Source organism: Nuphar pumila, chromosome 5 (genome assembly GCF_984573655.1).
Source record: "Nuphar pumila chromosome 5, dmNupPumi1.hap1.1, whole genome shotgun sequence".
NCBI lineage: Eukaryota > Viridiplantae > Streptophyta > Magnoliopsida > Nymphaeales > Nymphaeaceae > Nuphar > Nuphar pumila.
In genome coordinates, this window is record NC_143253.1 from 124065475 (window position 1) to 124081969 (window position 16495).

At 38.7% G+C, this 16495-nt stretch overlaps 1 protein-coding gene across 1 annotated transcript; it reads left to right on the forward strand.

Moving 5' to 3' along the window:
• Positions 1-10746: 10746 nt before the first annotated feature.
• LOC149838517 (6-phosphogluconate dehydrogenase, decarboxylating 1) lies at positions 10747-13528 on the forward strand. Its single transcript, XM_090006634.1, has 2 exons — positions 10747-11060; positions 11685-13528. The coding sequence occupies exon 2, from the start codon at positions 11716-11718 to the stop codon at positions 13177-13179; it is 1464 nt and encodes a 487-aa protein (XP_089862760.1). The 5' UTR covers positions 10747-11060; positions 11685-11715; the 3' UTR covers positions 13180-13528.
• The last annotated feature ends 2967 nt before the right edge of the window (positions 13529-16495 follow it).

Below are 16495 nucleotides of genomic sequence, written 5' to 3' on the forward strand. Positions count from 1 at the left end.
TTGCTCTGGTTGCTAGGATGACTAGTGTAAGAACTTTAATAGCCTTACCATCTATTAAATAATGACCTATCTATTAATTAGACATCAAAAATATTTTTTTAAATGAGAACCTTTGTGAAAAAGTCTACATGGATCCTCCGTCGAGTCTTAAGATTGAGAAAGGATTTTTTTTTAAACTTAATAAAGTTTTTTATGGTTTTAAATAAGCTCCAAAAACTTGGTATGATCGCTTTAGTAAAGTTGTTCTTGATAATGGTTTTACTTATTATTATACTGATACTGCTCTTTTTGTTAAGAATACAGGTGATCATATAACTATTTTAATGTTATATGTTGATGACATGATCATCACTGAGAATGATAAAAAGGGCATTAAGCTTACTAAAAATGTTCTTAAAAGCAATTTTGTTATGTCTAGCTTTTGATTTCTAAGGTATTTTTTAGGGATTGAAGTTGCATATTCTCCTTGGGGATATGTTCTATCTCAAATGAAGCTTGCATCAAATATTATTGCTAAGTTTGGCTTAACTGACGAAAAGAAAGTGGAGACACCAGAAGTAATCAACACCAAGATGAGAGTCGATGATGGAACTCCTTTAGAAGATAACACTCATTATCGTCAATTGATCGGATCACTAACATATTTGTCTATTACCAGGCTAGATATTACTCATGCCATTCACAATGCAAGTCAATTCTAAAATGCTCCTACTACTATTCACATGGTTGTCGTTATGCGAATTATCAGATATTTAAAAGAATTCATAACAAAAGGACTATTCTTATCTTCTTCTTCTCTAATCTAATTGCTTATATTGACTCTGATTGTGGTGGTAACCCCAATGATCGTATTTCTACCACAGGTTATCGCGTTTTCATGGAGAATCATTAATTTCTTAGAAATGTAAGAAACAACAAAATGTGTTTTATCTTCCACGGAAGCTGAATATAGGGTGATAGCCACAACTACAACTAAACTTGTTTGGTTAAGAAGTCTTCTCAAAAATATGTGAGTCATTATCTCTATTCCTTCGAAGTTGTATTGCAACAATAGAAGTGTCATTTACATTACTAGCAATCACACCTTCCATGAAGGAACAAAGCACATCGAGATGGACTGCCATTATGTTCGAGATGAATTTTTACGAGGTACCATTCAACTACCATATGTCACTTCAGAGTATTAGCTCGCAATTTTTTTTACCAAAGCCTTGACATCACCCCGTTTATACTTTCTCCTAAGCAAACTCTCAGTGATCTCACCGTCATTTTGAGGGAGGGTGTTAAAATGTATGGATGCTATATATATATATATATATATATATATATATATATATATATATATATATATATATATATATATATTGTAATGCCTACTATGGGCAATTTAGTCTTTTCATCTATTTGTAAATAGACATGTCCATTATGGACATTTTTATATTTTATATTTTTCTCATTTTCTTCTTGTTAATTAAAGGGGTAAAAGGGGATTCCCTTAAGAGTCATTGGGACTCTCCCTAACGGTCACAAATGTGACCGTTAGGGAGCTCCCAATGACTCTTTTGGGAGCTCCCCTTAGCCCCTCTTGTAGTGTATATAAAGGGGACTTCTCCCCTATTCTCCTTAATGCTTTTTCAAGCATTTCAATAATAGATTCATTATTATTTCAAGTTCTCTCTTCTCTTGCGTGTGTTTGGTGTTTGCCCTTTGTGGCATATCGTATCTTGTCCATTAAAGACATTGTGCTTAGTCACTTTGTGGCATTGTTTTTTGGCACTTGTATTTCATTTCATATGACTCTCTTGATGGACTGAATGGTGAAGTGCTCTACCTGTCGCAGACATCCATTTCCGTCTCCCGGATCAGCATGGATTCGAGAGTCCCCGGTGATTCATTCTTCTTATTGGCACCATTACAGAATCAAGGATAGCTTGATTAGAAAACTATTGTCAGATAATTGGCATTTTGACGAGAAGCAGGATAGTTTAAATTGTTCCATCTGGCAGTTTGGCCTGTTTTTATGAAAACCAATGGGCGTGTAGGCTATTTTGGAACTTTTTCTACATGGCTGTGGAGTACATCATACCAAACTACATCTCCTATCAACTATCCAAGGTGGAATTTAGTTCAGCATGTTCATCACATATCAAATAGCTTTGGAGCATTGGCCACTGAGAATTGTCACAAATCTAAATGTCAGTTACATAAAAGTTGAGATGATTCCAACAAAGTTGGCAGAAGAATTAATGTGCATCCCAATGTATAAAAGTTTGAAAAGTACAACAAAATATGGGTAGTTTCTGTCCATCTCAAGGATCATGACACGTGATGTTCTTATTTGTGCTGGTCTATGGACTGACTAGTCATAACAAAACCCATGTCAAGCACCTTACATCCCAAGGTAAATTGCTCAACTTCACATTCCACTAGCATGAGAGGTTTTTAGTGTAATAGGTAAGAACGAGTCATAACCATTAACCAAATGCATGCTGAGCACCACTCATCCAAAGATTAATTGCAAAAATCCATGTATCTGCAAAATGTTACTTTATGATGTTCAATATGTGTGACCAAGAAAATACAATATCACCCTTCCCCACTTCGGAGTACTGAACTTCAACAGTAACGAAAACTAATTACAATAAAAAAATTCTGTTGGTTTTGGCAACCTAAACAAGCTGGGATCCCTGACAAATACCCACCTATGACAACATTAATCTGTGCAAAGTACTGGTGCACCCAAAACATTGTAATGTTGGCAAGATATAAGTAACATATATGAGGTTCACAGCACTTGTTTGGTAGATAAAACCAAATCTGAGAACAAGGATAATAAAATAACACATTTAGGGAGAAAACAAAGCTGAGATGCAGCCATGATTGTCAGGTGTAATTGGCTTAGATGACCAAGAAATATGGCTTAGGATCAGCTGACTTGATGAAACTAAAGGTGTGCTTGAATTGAGCCTAAGGCTCATAGAGATCTAAGAAGCAGAGAACCAAACCAACAGCTGCTCGCATTACTATCAGGGTTAACATATCTTTTCTTTTATTTGGTGTAGAATATTCCATTTTTTTTTGTCCAAGGCAAAAAAACAAAAAATTATTGTTAACAACGTATTAGTGAACTCGAGATATTTCATTTTTGGCTCTGCAAGGAAAACAAATAAACTGAACTATTGTAAACGGTGTTTCACACAATAAGTTTTAAGAAAAAGTACAGTTAAAGATGTAAGCTGGATGAGTCAAGACTCAATAATATCTAAATGAAAGCACTCAAAGAATATGGATCACTTGACATTCTGAAATAGGCAGGCAACAGTTCTCTCAAGAAGCCTTACGACATCCAAGTGTGTCGTACATGTCCAACACTTTTCAATTAAAATTCTATATACCCTATAGGAAACACAAAATGAGGACAGTAAAAACAAATTATTGTAGCAGATGATCGGATAGGAAAAGGTACCATAAGGATATCAGCTCCCTCAGCCTCATCTTCATGTGTTTCAATAAGAGGCTCCATGTAATTGGATGGATCAATCTGACAGCTTTTTATTTGTTCGTACCAGAGTTACCGGAAGCTTCTTAGATAGGTGGGAAGCGTACTTCACGGAAAATCTCTTCGGAAGCACAATATTCCGTGCTTCTGAAACTTGATGGGAATCTTGATTCTCCCACATTTCTTCTATGCTTTCCATATGCTTCATCCATGTTTCCTACATGCTTCCCTTATGTCCTCTCAAGCTCTCACACTTCTTTTTGTGTTTTCTGTGTGCTTCATCTCATGCTTTTCATGTGCTTTCTCTAAATAGGTAACCATCATTTTAGATTTTGACAAAAGTTTTATTCTTATACTAAAAAATCATGAAATTTAAGAATAGTCATTTTAATTTTAGTTTTTATTCGCTTCTTATTTGATTCTCGTTTCACTTCCCATTCGATTCTCATACCACTTCCTTTTTTATTCACATGCTGTTTTCAAATTGATTCCTCACTTCCCACTTCTTATAAATTTCAAACTGCCTCGCTTCTTGCTTCCGCTTCCCATATCATTTCCCATTTCCGCTTCCTAGTCTGGAAACCGCAGGTTCGTACAAATGTCAATTGCTAAAAGAGAAAATTAAAAGAAGAGAGCCTATCAAGATGAAAAAGATAAATACTTATGTCTTCATGTCTCCAAAACGACGGTCTTATCAAGATCTTCTCCGAATGGACCATAAAACACACTTGCATACCTGGGTACTAAAGAATGTTATATATTACAGGTCATAAAATGATCCATGTCCTTTTCTACATGAGAAAAAGTAGATTCAAACCATCTAAAAAACATCTTGATTTTCTACTAACAACAAACAGAGCCAGTGGCTGCACAAGGATTTTTTTTTTCTTTAACTAGAATAGCAACTAGCATGAAGAATTGTAAAATTTACTTTATACTGTATATGACATGATTGATACATTGTCAAAGCCTTCTGCAACCAAAGCCGACAGAATTGGCCCAACCTGATCATCCACGATGTCATTAGAACTGACAATAGCAGATCCTACTCGAGCCTATCAGCAGGTATGTGTGAAACTACATAGTGTTTTATAGACGGACAAGTGAGTGTTTATCAAAATATAAAACTGAAGGCTTTCAAGATTTCCCGTGCAAATGCCTGCTTGCACAACTGATGAATTGTCTCATCATTAACTATCATGCCTGTATTCGAGCAAAACAACAGGTATAGGCTATGCCTCACTGATTAGTGACCTTCAAGGAAACAATTTTCTGGCACCCTAAACCCAACAGAAGGTCACATCTAATTCTAACTCTGAAGCATAGAGTCTTTATATATAACAGGCTCTAATCTATTGTAATTTAATATATAAAATCTGATAGTCAACTGTAAACAGTCCAACAATGAATAAAATGAGAGAAAATGTGAAAGCTTTCACCGTAACATTCCACGACAACAAAGTGCTTACTTTAGGGATAGTGGCGCTTAGTTTGAGATCCAAGAATGAAATAAAGGATTAGTCGCTCCTACTATTTCAATGGAGAACTTCAAACTATCCTCTAGTGGCTTTAGGCTGAAGATAACAATCTGCTGTTCACTTCCTGAGTATATTATCATGACAGGAAGCACTGGCAGACAAAATTGAGGAACTTAAAAGAACATTACATGATAGATTCATATGAAGGACTTGAGAGTTCTGAGAAAGTTTTTTGGTGTCTAGGTAACTAGTTGTTTGTCACTTATCCAGTGTAAATATGCACATGACCTATTGCAAAGAAGTGGTATGCTTGAATGTAAGCCTGCAAAGACACTTATAGCCTTATATATTTGTTTGCAGGAAGATCAAGAAAGTGATACATTACTTAGTATGTGCCTGAAAGATACAGAAGTATTGTGGATGAACTCCAATATCTTAGTTTTACTAAACCATACTTGGTTTGTGCAGTTAACCAAGTCTCTCAGTTTTTGAGTTCTCCTAGAAAAAGCCACACAAAAGCAGTAAAGAGTGTCCTAAGATACATCAAGGGCACCATACTCAGATGGCAGACCCCTAAGGATCTGCATAATCATACCGTCCTCATCTACAGACTCGGATGTGATCGCAAGTTGGTGCCAGATCTTTTTCGCACATTGAAAATACTCATCAATACTCTTTGAACCCTTCTCTAGATCTTGAAACTGACTTTTTAACAGCATGACACGAGACCGACTATGCGCAGCATAGGTCTCTTTCAATGTATTCCACACTTCGTAGGACTAAGAATATCCTATGACTTACCTATAAGCGGATTCAGTAAGTGACAAGATCAGCCATTTAAAAGCAGTTGATCTTGTCTTTGCCAAAGTAAATACTCTGGATTAATCTCATAACTCCACTATCTGATGTCTTGAACTGAGGCGGACACGATTTTGTCTCATCAACATAACCCATTAACTCATAAGATTTATGTATGGGAATGAATTGGGATTCCCAGGTAAATAATTTTCAGAATTTAATTTTATGGACAAGAAATACTGCAAATTCGAGGACGATAGTAGATGAAATAATGGTGGTGCTGAAATACCTGAATCAAGGCTCGACGATGAGGAAGAAGATCACGATGTTGAACTGGTTCATCAACAGAGGGCAACTTGTGAATGTCACTAAGTTCACAATACGTCACAAGTTTGAAACCCCAGGAAAGCATCCCTTGCTACAAGGTCGAAGTTGGATGTACTCCCAATAGACAAGGAAAACCTTAAGGGCTTTACCAATCGAAAGCCTTCTTGTTATCTTATTGTTAAACATCAACACGAGCATCCCAACCTCTAAAATAGTTTAAACCTAAAAGTAGGTTATATAAACCCAAATCGGTTATGCTCATCCCCAAAGTCATCCTATCTTCATACCCCTCTTTGGGATTTTATCTATGCAAGTTCTTTTGATCAACTCAAACACCATATATGTGATCTACATCATTCATTTTGTAATGATCAACATTTAAATCCCCAAAATATGACTTGTGTGCAAGATTTTTTGGTGATTAAAAAATTGATAGTTAACAAAATATAAAATTTTGCAATTTGAAAATTCATAATTTTTTTTTAAAAAAAAAAGGACTCAAGGGTTGATTCTAATGATTAAATAGACCATGCTGAATCTATCTATAGGATCAGATTTGATCAAAACAACTTGCTTCTAAAGATTTAAGAGGGTTGTGAAGATGGGGTGACATAGGGAATGAGTGGAGCCGAACTCATATAAACCTTTTTTTTATCCATTTAAGGAGATACTTTCTTCTTCTTATTCTCTTTCATGCTTATCTAAGAGTTTCTAAGGTCTTGTTTTTTGGACACGAAGAATGGAATAGAGAAAGTGAGTGGAAGGGTTCGTTTCCTATGGAATATATAGATTTTGGTACAACAATTAAGAATAAATGTTTAAAGGTCTTAACCAATGAGGTTCTGCTTGTCTTGTAGGAGCAGAGCAGCTAGTGGGACGTTGCAGGTTCAAAACCCAATGGAATAGTTGTATAACTGGTAGGGGTCTGCCTAACCTAACCCTAGCTTGCCTTTCAAAAAAAAAAATGTTTAAAGGTCTTATATAAATGGTTAATTAATAATGAATATATATAGTCACATACTAGCTAATATTTAATGGCTAGTCTCCAACAGTCATGTAATGACAGCTCCATTGAATATCCAATGATCAAATAATGGTCAGTTTCCAATTAGTGAACAATCAACAGTAATTGTCTCTAATAAATTCTAAACATCCACAGATCAGTGCCCATTGTCCTGGTCCAGTCCAGTTGAATAATCCCCATTTATTATTTTCTGTTTTTTTAAAAGGCAAGTTGGGGTTAGGCAGACTCCTACCAATTATACAACCATACCATTGAGATTTGAACTTGCAACATCCCAACACAAGGTGACGTGCACTAGCTTCTCCTACCAGACAAGCGAAGCCCCCGTTGGTCCCATTTATTATTTTTATGCAAGAATATCCCGTATAATTGTCAAAACTTGTGATCATGTGTTGGGAATAGCCAGTGATGTCAATCTAAGATCATAAGATCAGGTTTGAAGGACCTTCAAATCCAATTGAACCCAACTCCATTCTTATTTCACCCACCAAACCAAGGAGGGTTTTGGTCTTCTTCAATCACAAAATTTTCCTGGACTTGTGCTGGATTTGGATCTATTAAACAAATACCCGAACTGAATAGCCCATGTTGGCCTCTGCTCCTAGGTCAGTATATCAGACCTAGCCAATGGGCCAGGCCTTGCCTACTGCGATATACAACCACCGGGACCCCATCCTCTAATCCATTGACCCATAGTGTTCTCTATCAAAAGCAGGACGACCAATAGAAAAAGGAAAGCCAATCAACCTCTCCAAATCTTCAATGTGGAAGCAGCCATATCTTCTAGAACCCTAAAAAAGAGTAGGTCACCTTCCCACTCTCCTCTTTGTTTCACATGAGAATTTTCTTTGGCAACATTTCCCCCCTTCTATTGCTTTCAATGTAGGCTACCCCTTTCCTAACCATTCAATTCTTCCTCAACATTTCCCTTTTCAGTTTTCTGTTTTAAAGTTAGGAAATAGTGCATATCATATCACATGATATACAACTAATAATGTTGTGACTACACAACATTAATAAGCCAAACTAAACCAAACCTTATTGTTAACTTATTTCATAACTTTAACTGAATTCTTAAAAACCATATTATATTTTCAACTTGCTGATTTTTTAATTTTTCAAAGTTAAACTGAATGGTATGTGGTTTGAGGAAAACAAATATTTAATGCCTAGCAACATGGTGGTATAATACCCTTACTAGACCCAAGGGGTTTGGCTTAGTGGGATGGGGTCTGGACCCTTTGATGGGCAGTCTAGGTTCAAATCCCATGGGCATCACCCCATGCGTAAGCTGAAGCTTGGCGACTCTCTGGTGTTGAGGACTAAGCCCTCAGAGTTTTACGCCGACATAAATAGAGGCCATTAGTACGGCATAGTGAGCCAGCGCGGCTAGGTCTTCGCACCTGAGGCGGTTTCTCCGAGTAAAAATGAGGAAAAAGTCTGACCAATTAGCATGCATGAGGAGGTTTCTTGGAAAGCTGGCACATAGAAGCTCAAAGAAGTCACATTTAAAAAAAATATATGGGACTTTTATGACCCCACAAGCGGAATTGTATGGCGTGTTTGGAGATCATGTCAAGCATGAACAAATCCATGACCATGTTTTGTAAATCTCTGCATCAAGATGTTCTTGGCAAGGAAAAGTATTGCTATAAATTAAAGAAATTTGTTCTTTAAGAAAAAAGTTATTTTTAAAATTTGGAAAACAAAAAATACATAAAAAGATAAAAGTGTGAAAAATGTTGGAAACATTGCAAATTGATTGAGATTTTTCTTCCTAAAAAATAGGAAGAAAATCAAAAAATTTTCACGTCCGTGACATATGTTAGAGCTACTTCAATAAGCTTCTAACGGCTAGATTGGGCATATAAATGTACTTTAGTACTTGGGTATTTAAACCCATTTTCCTATGATCCGTGATCAATTGATGAAATAGGCTTGTTCCAATCTACACAACTTGGTGACCAAGGAGAAATTTGAAGTTGAACTCAGGTTATAGACTAGTTTAATAGATGCACAGATTAGTCATCAAACTTAGACATGGATTTGAATTGTAATTATAGGCATTTGGTTATCTGCTTAGGTCTCCAAACTCATCAATGTCTTCTATTCCAAGTTTAAAATTTCAAGCAAAGTTAGGCCTTAAAGAGAAATTTCAATCTTGAAATTTTCGGCCTGAGCAGTAACCCCTTTTAAATCACAATCATATTAATTGGTAGCAGTTTTTATTAAATCTATATGCTTGAAGAGAGCTAGTAAGAGCTTTTGGAAAGCTAAAGTTTTTTTTTTTTTTTGTACAGAAAGCTGGGGTTAGGTTAGGCAGACTCCTACCAGATGTACAACCATACCATTGGGATTTGAACTTGCAATGTCCCAACACAAGGTCACTAACTGCTCCTGCCAGACATGGCCGAGCCCCGCCCCCCCACCCCCCAATTGGTTTTGGAAAGCTAAAGTTGGACATACTTGAATGCGGCTAAGGCTTTGTTTGGGAGCTTTCAATTGGAGGTTATTTTTGACAACTCCATATTTTGGCAACACACAGATGGTTTCCATGGCCAGAATCATTTAGAAAACAATAGGGATGGCAGTGGATCGGGCCGAGGCAGGGGACAAGGTCTCCACCCCCACCTTGTCTCAAAATCCTGCCCTCCATCCCTACACGGGTCTTGATTTTAACCTTCATCTACGCCTCTATTCCCATTTCATGTCCTCCATCCTCGATCCAAATGGGGCAAGGCGGAACATGGCCTCATTTTTCCTTGGTCCACTGCCATCCTTAAGGAAGGATCCGGGATAGGGCGGAGCAAGGCGGAGATTGGATTAGGGGACGTGGTGGGGCAGGAAAAAGTGTAAGTCCATCCCCGTTTCATGTCCTCCATCCCTAGTCCATACCGGATGAGGCGGGGCCCGTTTCCGCCCCCCACCCCACCCTAAAAACAATCAAACAAAGCAAACATCGCCTGCCTTTTTAATGATGTGCAAAATCTATGATTTTCCTGAATTTCAGCTTTCCAACTGAGTATTTGAATATTTCTGAATCAAAATTCCAATGAAGTGGTATGTCAAATAGATGGGTAGGAATCTATTACAAAATACCTTCTTCCATAACAAATTTGAAGCCTGGAACTCAGGTACTTCGTGAATTTACTTTCCAACAAATCCCAGTCATTAAGCCTGCCAAAACAAAAAAGAAAGAATAGTATGATAGGGTGCATCCACTGCATCTACTCCCGTGTAGTAGATCCAATAATTTTTCATATTTTTTCTGAGGGTTTTGTCATATATATGTAGATTGTTTATTAGAACATAAGTTTTGAATTAAGTGACTCAGGTTTTTCAAGATCTTTAAAATGGCCCACATTATGTAAAAATCTCGTCTCAAAAAATCATGTTTTTAAGTTAAAAACATAATAAAAGTTGGATCTCTTGCAAATGAACAATGGTGAAAAAATCTATCAGGGTAGATTGAGCGGATACAAATTTTTTATTTTTAATTAATTAATTTATTTATAACTCGAATAAACCACACTCGACACAAAGACTTAGTCGTGCTGGCTCAGCCTGCCATACCTATAGTGATTGCCATATAAAGCTTTGAGGTTAAGACCCCCACCTCCGAGGCCTATGCAGTCCTCCCGGAGTTCAAAAGCTCTGTAATCCAAACACACTTATGAAATTTGAAGATCAAATCAAATTCTATACAGACCCTGGTGCCTTCCATGTTGAAATCTTTTCGCTAACAATGCTTGGTTAGCCAAAGTTGACCAGAAAGATTAGGTAGTCAATAGGGACACGCTGCCACCGTGCTGAGCGTTGGCCTATTTATATCTGCATCATTCACCTACCCACTTCCATCATCAACCGAACTCTTTCCCCTTTAGACCTTCTTCTCTTCTTCTGATCCAGATTGCTCCCTCCTTGAGAAACACAGGTTTGTGGGTACCTTCTTTTTCGATTTTTGCATCTTCCTTTGATTCTGTAGTTCATTAATCTATGGGACTTCATAATTCTTTGTTATGTGATGTATAAATTTTTGGTATGGTTCTGCACTTTAAAAATGGGATATTTTGATTGATGTTGGTCTCTCTAGATGATTCAGTTCCATCACATAGTCCTGATTTTTTATCTCTAGATCACAGCTTTAAGTTTTCTGTGTTTTATCATTTTTGGATCTTGATTCGATAAATCGCAAAGAGAACAGAAAATCTTTTGTGGGTTATGCTAAAAAATCTAACTTCTTTCCTTGTAACTCTTATGCGGAAAACGCGTAAGGAGTTTTGTAGTTCTGTGTTACCTCAGGAGTTTTTCATTTGTTTATAAGTGATCCCAAAATCCTTGATCTTGTTTTTCGTGGCACAAGATCCCATCTTTGCATCCCTTTTGTCAATCACATATTTGGGGGTTTTTTGTTCTCTTGCACAGTATCATTCTTGAGAGCCTCTTCTTTGTCTTGTTTCTGTATTTATTTTCTCATATTCTGCTTGTGTTGATTCAAGATCTCAATCTGGAGTCCCTGAATTGTTTAGTAATTTGATTTTTCTTCTCCCTTGAACAGGAAATTTGTTAGCTGCTACAAATTGTAAGAGATGGCTTCTTCCGATACCCTTTCGAGAATTGGCCTTGCAGGCCTTGCTGTCATGGGCCAAAACCTCGCCCTGAACATCGCCGAGAAAGGATTCCCCATCTCTGTGTACAACAGAACCACCTCCAAGGTCGACGAGACCGTCGAAAGAGCCAAGCGGGAAGGAAACCTTCCCCTGATAGGCTTCCATGACCCCAAATCCTTTGTCCTCTCCATCCAGAAACCAAGAGTCGTCATCATGCTGGTCAAGGCCGGTGCCCCGGTCGATCAGACCATCGAGACCCTCTCTGTGCACTTGGAGGAAGGCGACTGCATCATCGATGGTGGCAATGAGTGGTATGAGAACACCGAGAGAAGGGAGAAAGCCATGGCTGAAAAGGGTCTCCTTTATCTTGGTATGGGCGTCTCTGGTGGAGAAGAGGGTGCCCGCCATGGCCCGTCGCTCATGCCCGGTGGTTCCTTCGAGGCCTACAAGAACATTGAGGATATCCTCCTCAAGGTCGCTGCACAGGTCCCTGACAGTGGACCCTGTGTCACTTACGTTGGCAAAGGTGGATCAGGCAACTTTGTTAAGATGGTCCACAATGGTATTGAGTATGGTGATATGCAGCTGATTGCAGAGGCATATGATGTTCTGAAAACTGTTGGCAAGCTCTCCAACGATGAATTGCACGAAGTTTTTACCGAATGGAACAAGGGAGAACTTCTAAGTTTCTTGATTGAGATCACTGCTGATATTTTCAGCATCAAGGATGATAAGAGGGAAGGTTATTTGGTAGACAAGGTTTTAGATAAGACTGGGATGAAGGGTACTGGAAAGTGGACGGTTCAGCAGGCTGCTGAATTGTCTGTTGCAGCACCCACCATCGCTTCGTCTTTGGATTCGAGGTTTTTGAGTGGATTGAAGGAGGAAAGAGTGAATGCATCGAAAGTTTTCAAAGATGGTGGTCTCGGAGATGTTTTGAGCGATCAGATTGTGGACAAGAAGAAATTGATCGATGATGTGAGTCAGGCGCTTTATGCTTCAAAGATATGCAGTTATGCCCAAGGAATGAATCTGATTCGTGCTAAGAGCATTGAGAAAGGTTGGGACCTTAAACTGGGTGAGCTCGCTAGAATTTGGAAGGGTGGTTGTATCATTCGTGCCATATTTTTGGACCGCATCAAGAAAGCGTATGACAGGAACCCCGAGCTTGCAAGTCTTCTTGTCGACCCTGAGTTTGCAAAGGAAATTGTAGATCGACAGTCTGCTTGGCGTCGCGTTGTGTGCCTTGCAATAAACTCTGGTATTAGCACCCCAGGCATGTGCACAAGTTTGGCTTATTTTGACACTTACAGGAGGGAAAGGCTGCCTGCTAATCTTGTTCAAGCCCAGCGAGATTATTTTGGAGCTCATACATATGAGAGGACTGATGTCGTAGGTTCCTTCCACACAGAGTGGTTCAAATTAGCCAAACTGAACATCTAATCATCACCTGTCTCACTTGTGAGTGGCCTTTTCAAGCTGGGCACTTGAATTAATAGCAGATAAGGATATCAATCCTTTTATTTGGATTGAAAGTTGGAAATTGCTTTTGGTCACATAGGTTAGAGCATCATGCGTTTTCGTATTTACCAGGTTTGCTTCTCTGGCGTGTCTTATTTAGTACTTCTGGACTTGTATTCAGTTGAGCAGAGTTATCTTTCTACTTCCGTGTAATGATCAAGGGGATAGTTTTGAATAAACCTTTAAGGTATTAGCATTGTTTCCATCTCTTATTTTGGTCTAAGATGTATGCATTATTCCGTGTCAACTTTTAAACCAAGTATTTGGGTAATTTTTATGGCGGTTCATCCATCTCTCTGTCATTGGTTAGATTCTGGTGCTACTCTAAGCCCAGAATTCAGCTGGCAAAGGAAATCTATGATGCTGGTAAGCATGCATATGTGCACGCATGCACACCAATGTTCTTTTGTGGGATGCATCTATTGGATATTGAATTTAAAGCTTTTTCTAATTCATTGATGTTGATGAATCTTTTCTTAATTTCTAGCCCTGCTGGTATTCCATCCTCACTGCCCTTGGTTAATAGAGTACCGTGCTGCCAATCTATGCCATGTTCAACTCCCCCTTGGTTAATAGAGTACAATGCTGCCAATCTACACCATGTTCAGCTCTTCCAAGAAATAGTTATGAAGAAAATCCCAGAGAATGATTAGTTATAGAGAATGTCAAGAGCAGTTGTGTTTGAGCTCCTGCACAAATTTGGCGGTCTAACATATAGACAGTATCAGATATTAGCCCTTGCTGGCTTGTTTTGGCAAAAGATAAGAGGTCCTTCTGAGATGACTTAATACTTGCCAGTGCCATATTCAATAAACCACAACAAAGTTACTAGAATCAGGTAACCAGGTTGTGTGGGTTACCGGCTGTCTCACCAAGTCCCAAAGATCCCTGTAGGTTTGATCGATGCCAGCTCTGCGCGGACCCTGATCTGCGCCTGTATGGTATCTGGTTTGAATTTGGATTCGAGTACGATCGGGTCGGATAATCCCATGTCCAAGTTCTTGATTGGACAGCATGCTAAAAGTCCATTGCTCTATCACTATTGTGTGGGGGCATGCTGTTGCCGTTTCTGTAGGTTGTGTTATGTGGACCTTTCAAGATGCCAAAATTATTGGGTAGCAAGGTCACATGCAAAGCAAGGGACAAAGAAACACTGGTACGTTTGTTAGCGAAAAAATGCAAGTTGGAAATTCAAAGTGGCAACTCTTCCATTCGATCCAAGCATTAAATTTCTGAAAGAAAAATTTTCTACTTTGCCCTGATTTGGACAGGAATAATTTTTACATCTTAGAGGCAGAAAATTTTCTACTGTAAATTTTTTTAGTTTTCAGAGCGGTCGTTAGCCTAATCAGATACTAATATTTTTCTAACCTCATTTTTTACTCAAGTCGCTCAAGCAGGAGAAAATTTTTCATAAAAAAAATTCTCATATGCACAATTTTCTTATAAGGATTTTTTTTTTCCGCTTTCAAAGGTGTCCAACCACATTAGAAATAAAAAAAAAGGGAGGCTCTTTCCATTGTTATGTGTGGAATGGGGGATCAATTTTGGATGGTAGAGTCACTCCCTTTTTGCCTAAGAGGCCACCTTGAAGGTTTGGACTTTGGACCACAGTTTTGTCCACAAAGCCGCATCATCTGCCTTAAAAAAAAGTGGTTTTTCTTTCTCATGTGAAATCTATGCCACAAGAGTAAGAGTAGGGGGGGTGTCAATGGGTCAGGTTTGACCCAGACCCTACCCGTACCTAAACATATAGGGTCAAGGTTTGTGACAAATAAGAAGACCTGATTAGAATCCAGGTCAGACCCAAAGGGTCCAATTATTATATGGAGCCAGGTATGGTTTGTGAAATTTCATATCAGACCGAGTTCCCATTAAGATCTACAAATTTTCAATGTAAAAATGATAAAAAACATTATTTTACCAGGTATGGTCTGGGTTTGGTTCCTGTAATCCTTATAGGATTTGGGTATGGTTTCTTTCATGGTGGGTCTGGACCTGATACCATAATCTCAATTCAGGTTTGGGTCTGGTTCTCACTTGATCTGAACCAAAGCCAACCCGTCGACACCCCTACACAAGAGGCCCCGAGTGTGGCGTGGCATGACAACAAGGACGCAACAAGTGGTACACCCATGATGCGTACAGAAGATATTTTGTTGTTTTCAATAATAAATGCATTGTACATATTTAAAATATCAAACACATTTTAATCAATTAAATAATAAAAAAAATCGTGTCCGCATGTTCTATTTTGGAAAACATATTGCAAATCCGTGTCTCAAATTCGTATCAAGCCACAGTTCGTGTCTGTCTTTGTGATAATAAAAAATTAAGGTCAAGCTTGGAAGTAGGGATGGCAGTGGGGCGGGCTGGGGACAAGGTTTCCACCCCCGCCCCGCCTCAAGATTTTATCCTCCACCCCCACCTCCATCCCCGGCGGGGAATAGATTTTATCCTCCATCCCCGCCTTCATCCCCATTTCATGTCCTCCATCCCCGGTTCAAACAGGGATGAGGCGGGGCGGGGATATTGCGGGGAAAAGTGGTCGGGGCGGGGATCGTGGCGGGGACGGGGTGGGGCGGGGAAAAGTGCACGTCCATCCCTGCCTCCACCCCCGGACGGGGATGGATTTTAACCTTCGTCCCTGCCTCCATCCCCGTTTCATACCCTTCATCCCCGGTCCAAACGGGGCGAGGCGGGGCCCCGCTTTCCCCCGGTCCACTGCCATCCCTACTTGGAAGTGGTAAAAGTGATAGTTGCATCAGTACTTGGTACCCTATAGCATACATATCATGTGTTGAGTATTCCAGCACTCGGTATCAATATGAAACTCATATTATAAGCCATAAATAGAGGGGAAAATATTAGCTACCCTTTAACTCTACCGTACCTTAAAGTAAAATCAGCCCTTTCCATTATATTTTCATGAATTTTTCATTGGTTAATATCTAAAAATTTGATCTATGTGGTTTGTTTAGTCAACAGCATGTTTTATACCATCGATCGTGTTCTATAAGTAGATTTTTTAAGAGCGTCAAAATTCAAGGGTTCATAATGTGCCAAAATTTCATGATTTAGAAAATCATGTCTTTATATGGAAATCACTTAAATAAAAAATATATTTCCTAGTAAATGGGCCATGTTGAATGCTTCTCTTTGATCGAATCCATTCAAATAAAACTTGCACCTATGAGTTTTAGCTAGTGTACGGTACTCTAGAGTGTAGCCAATATTT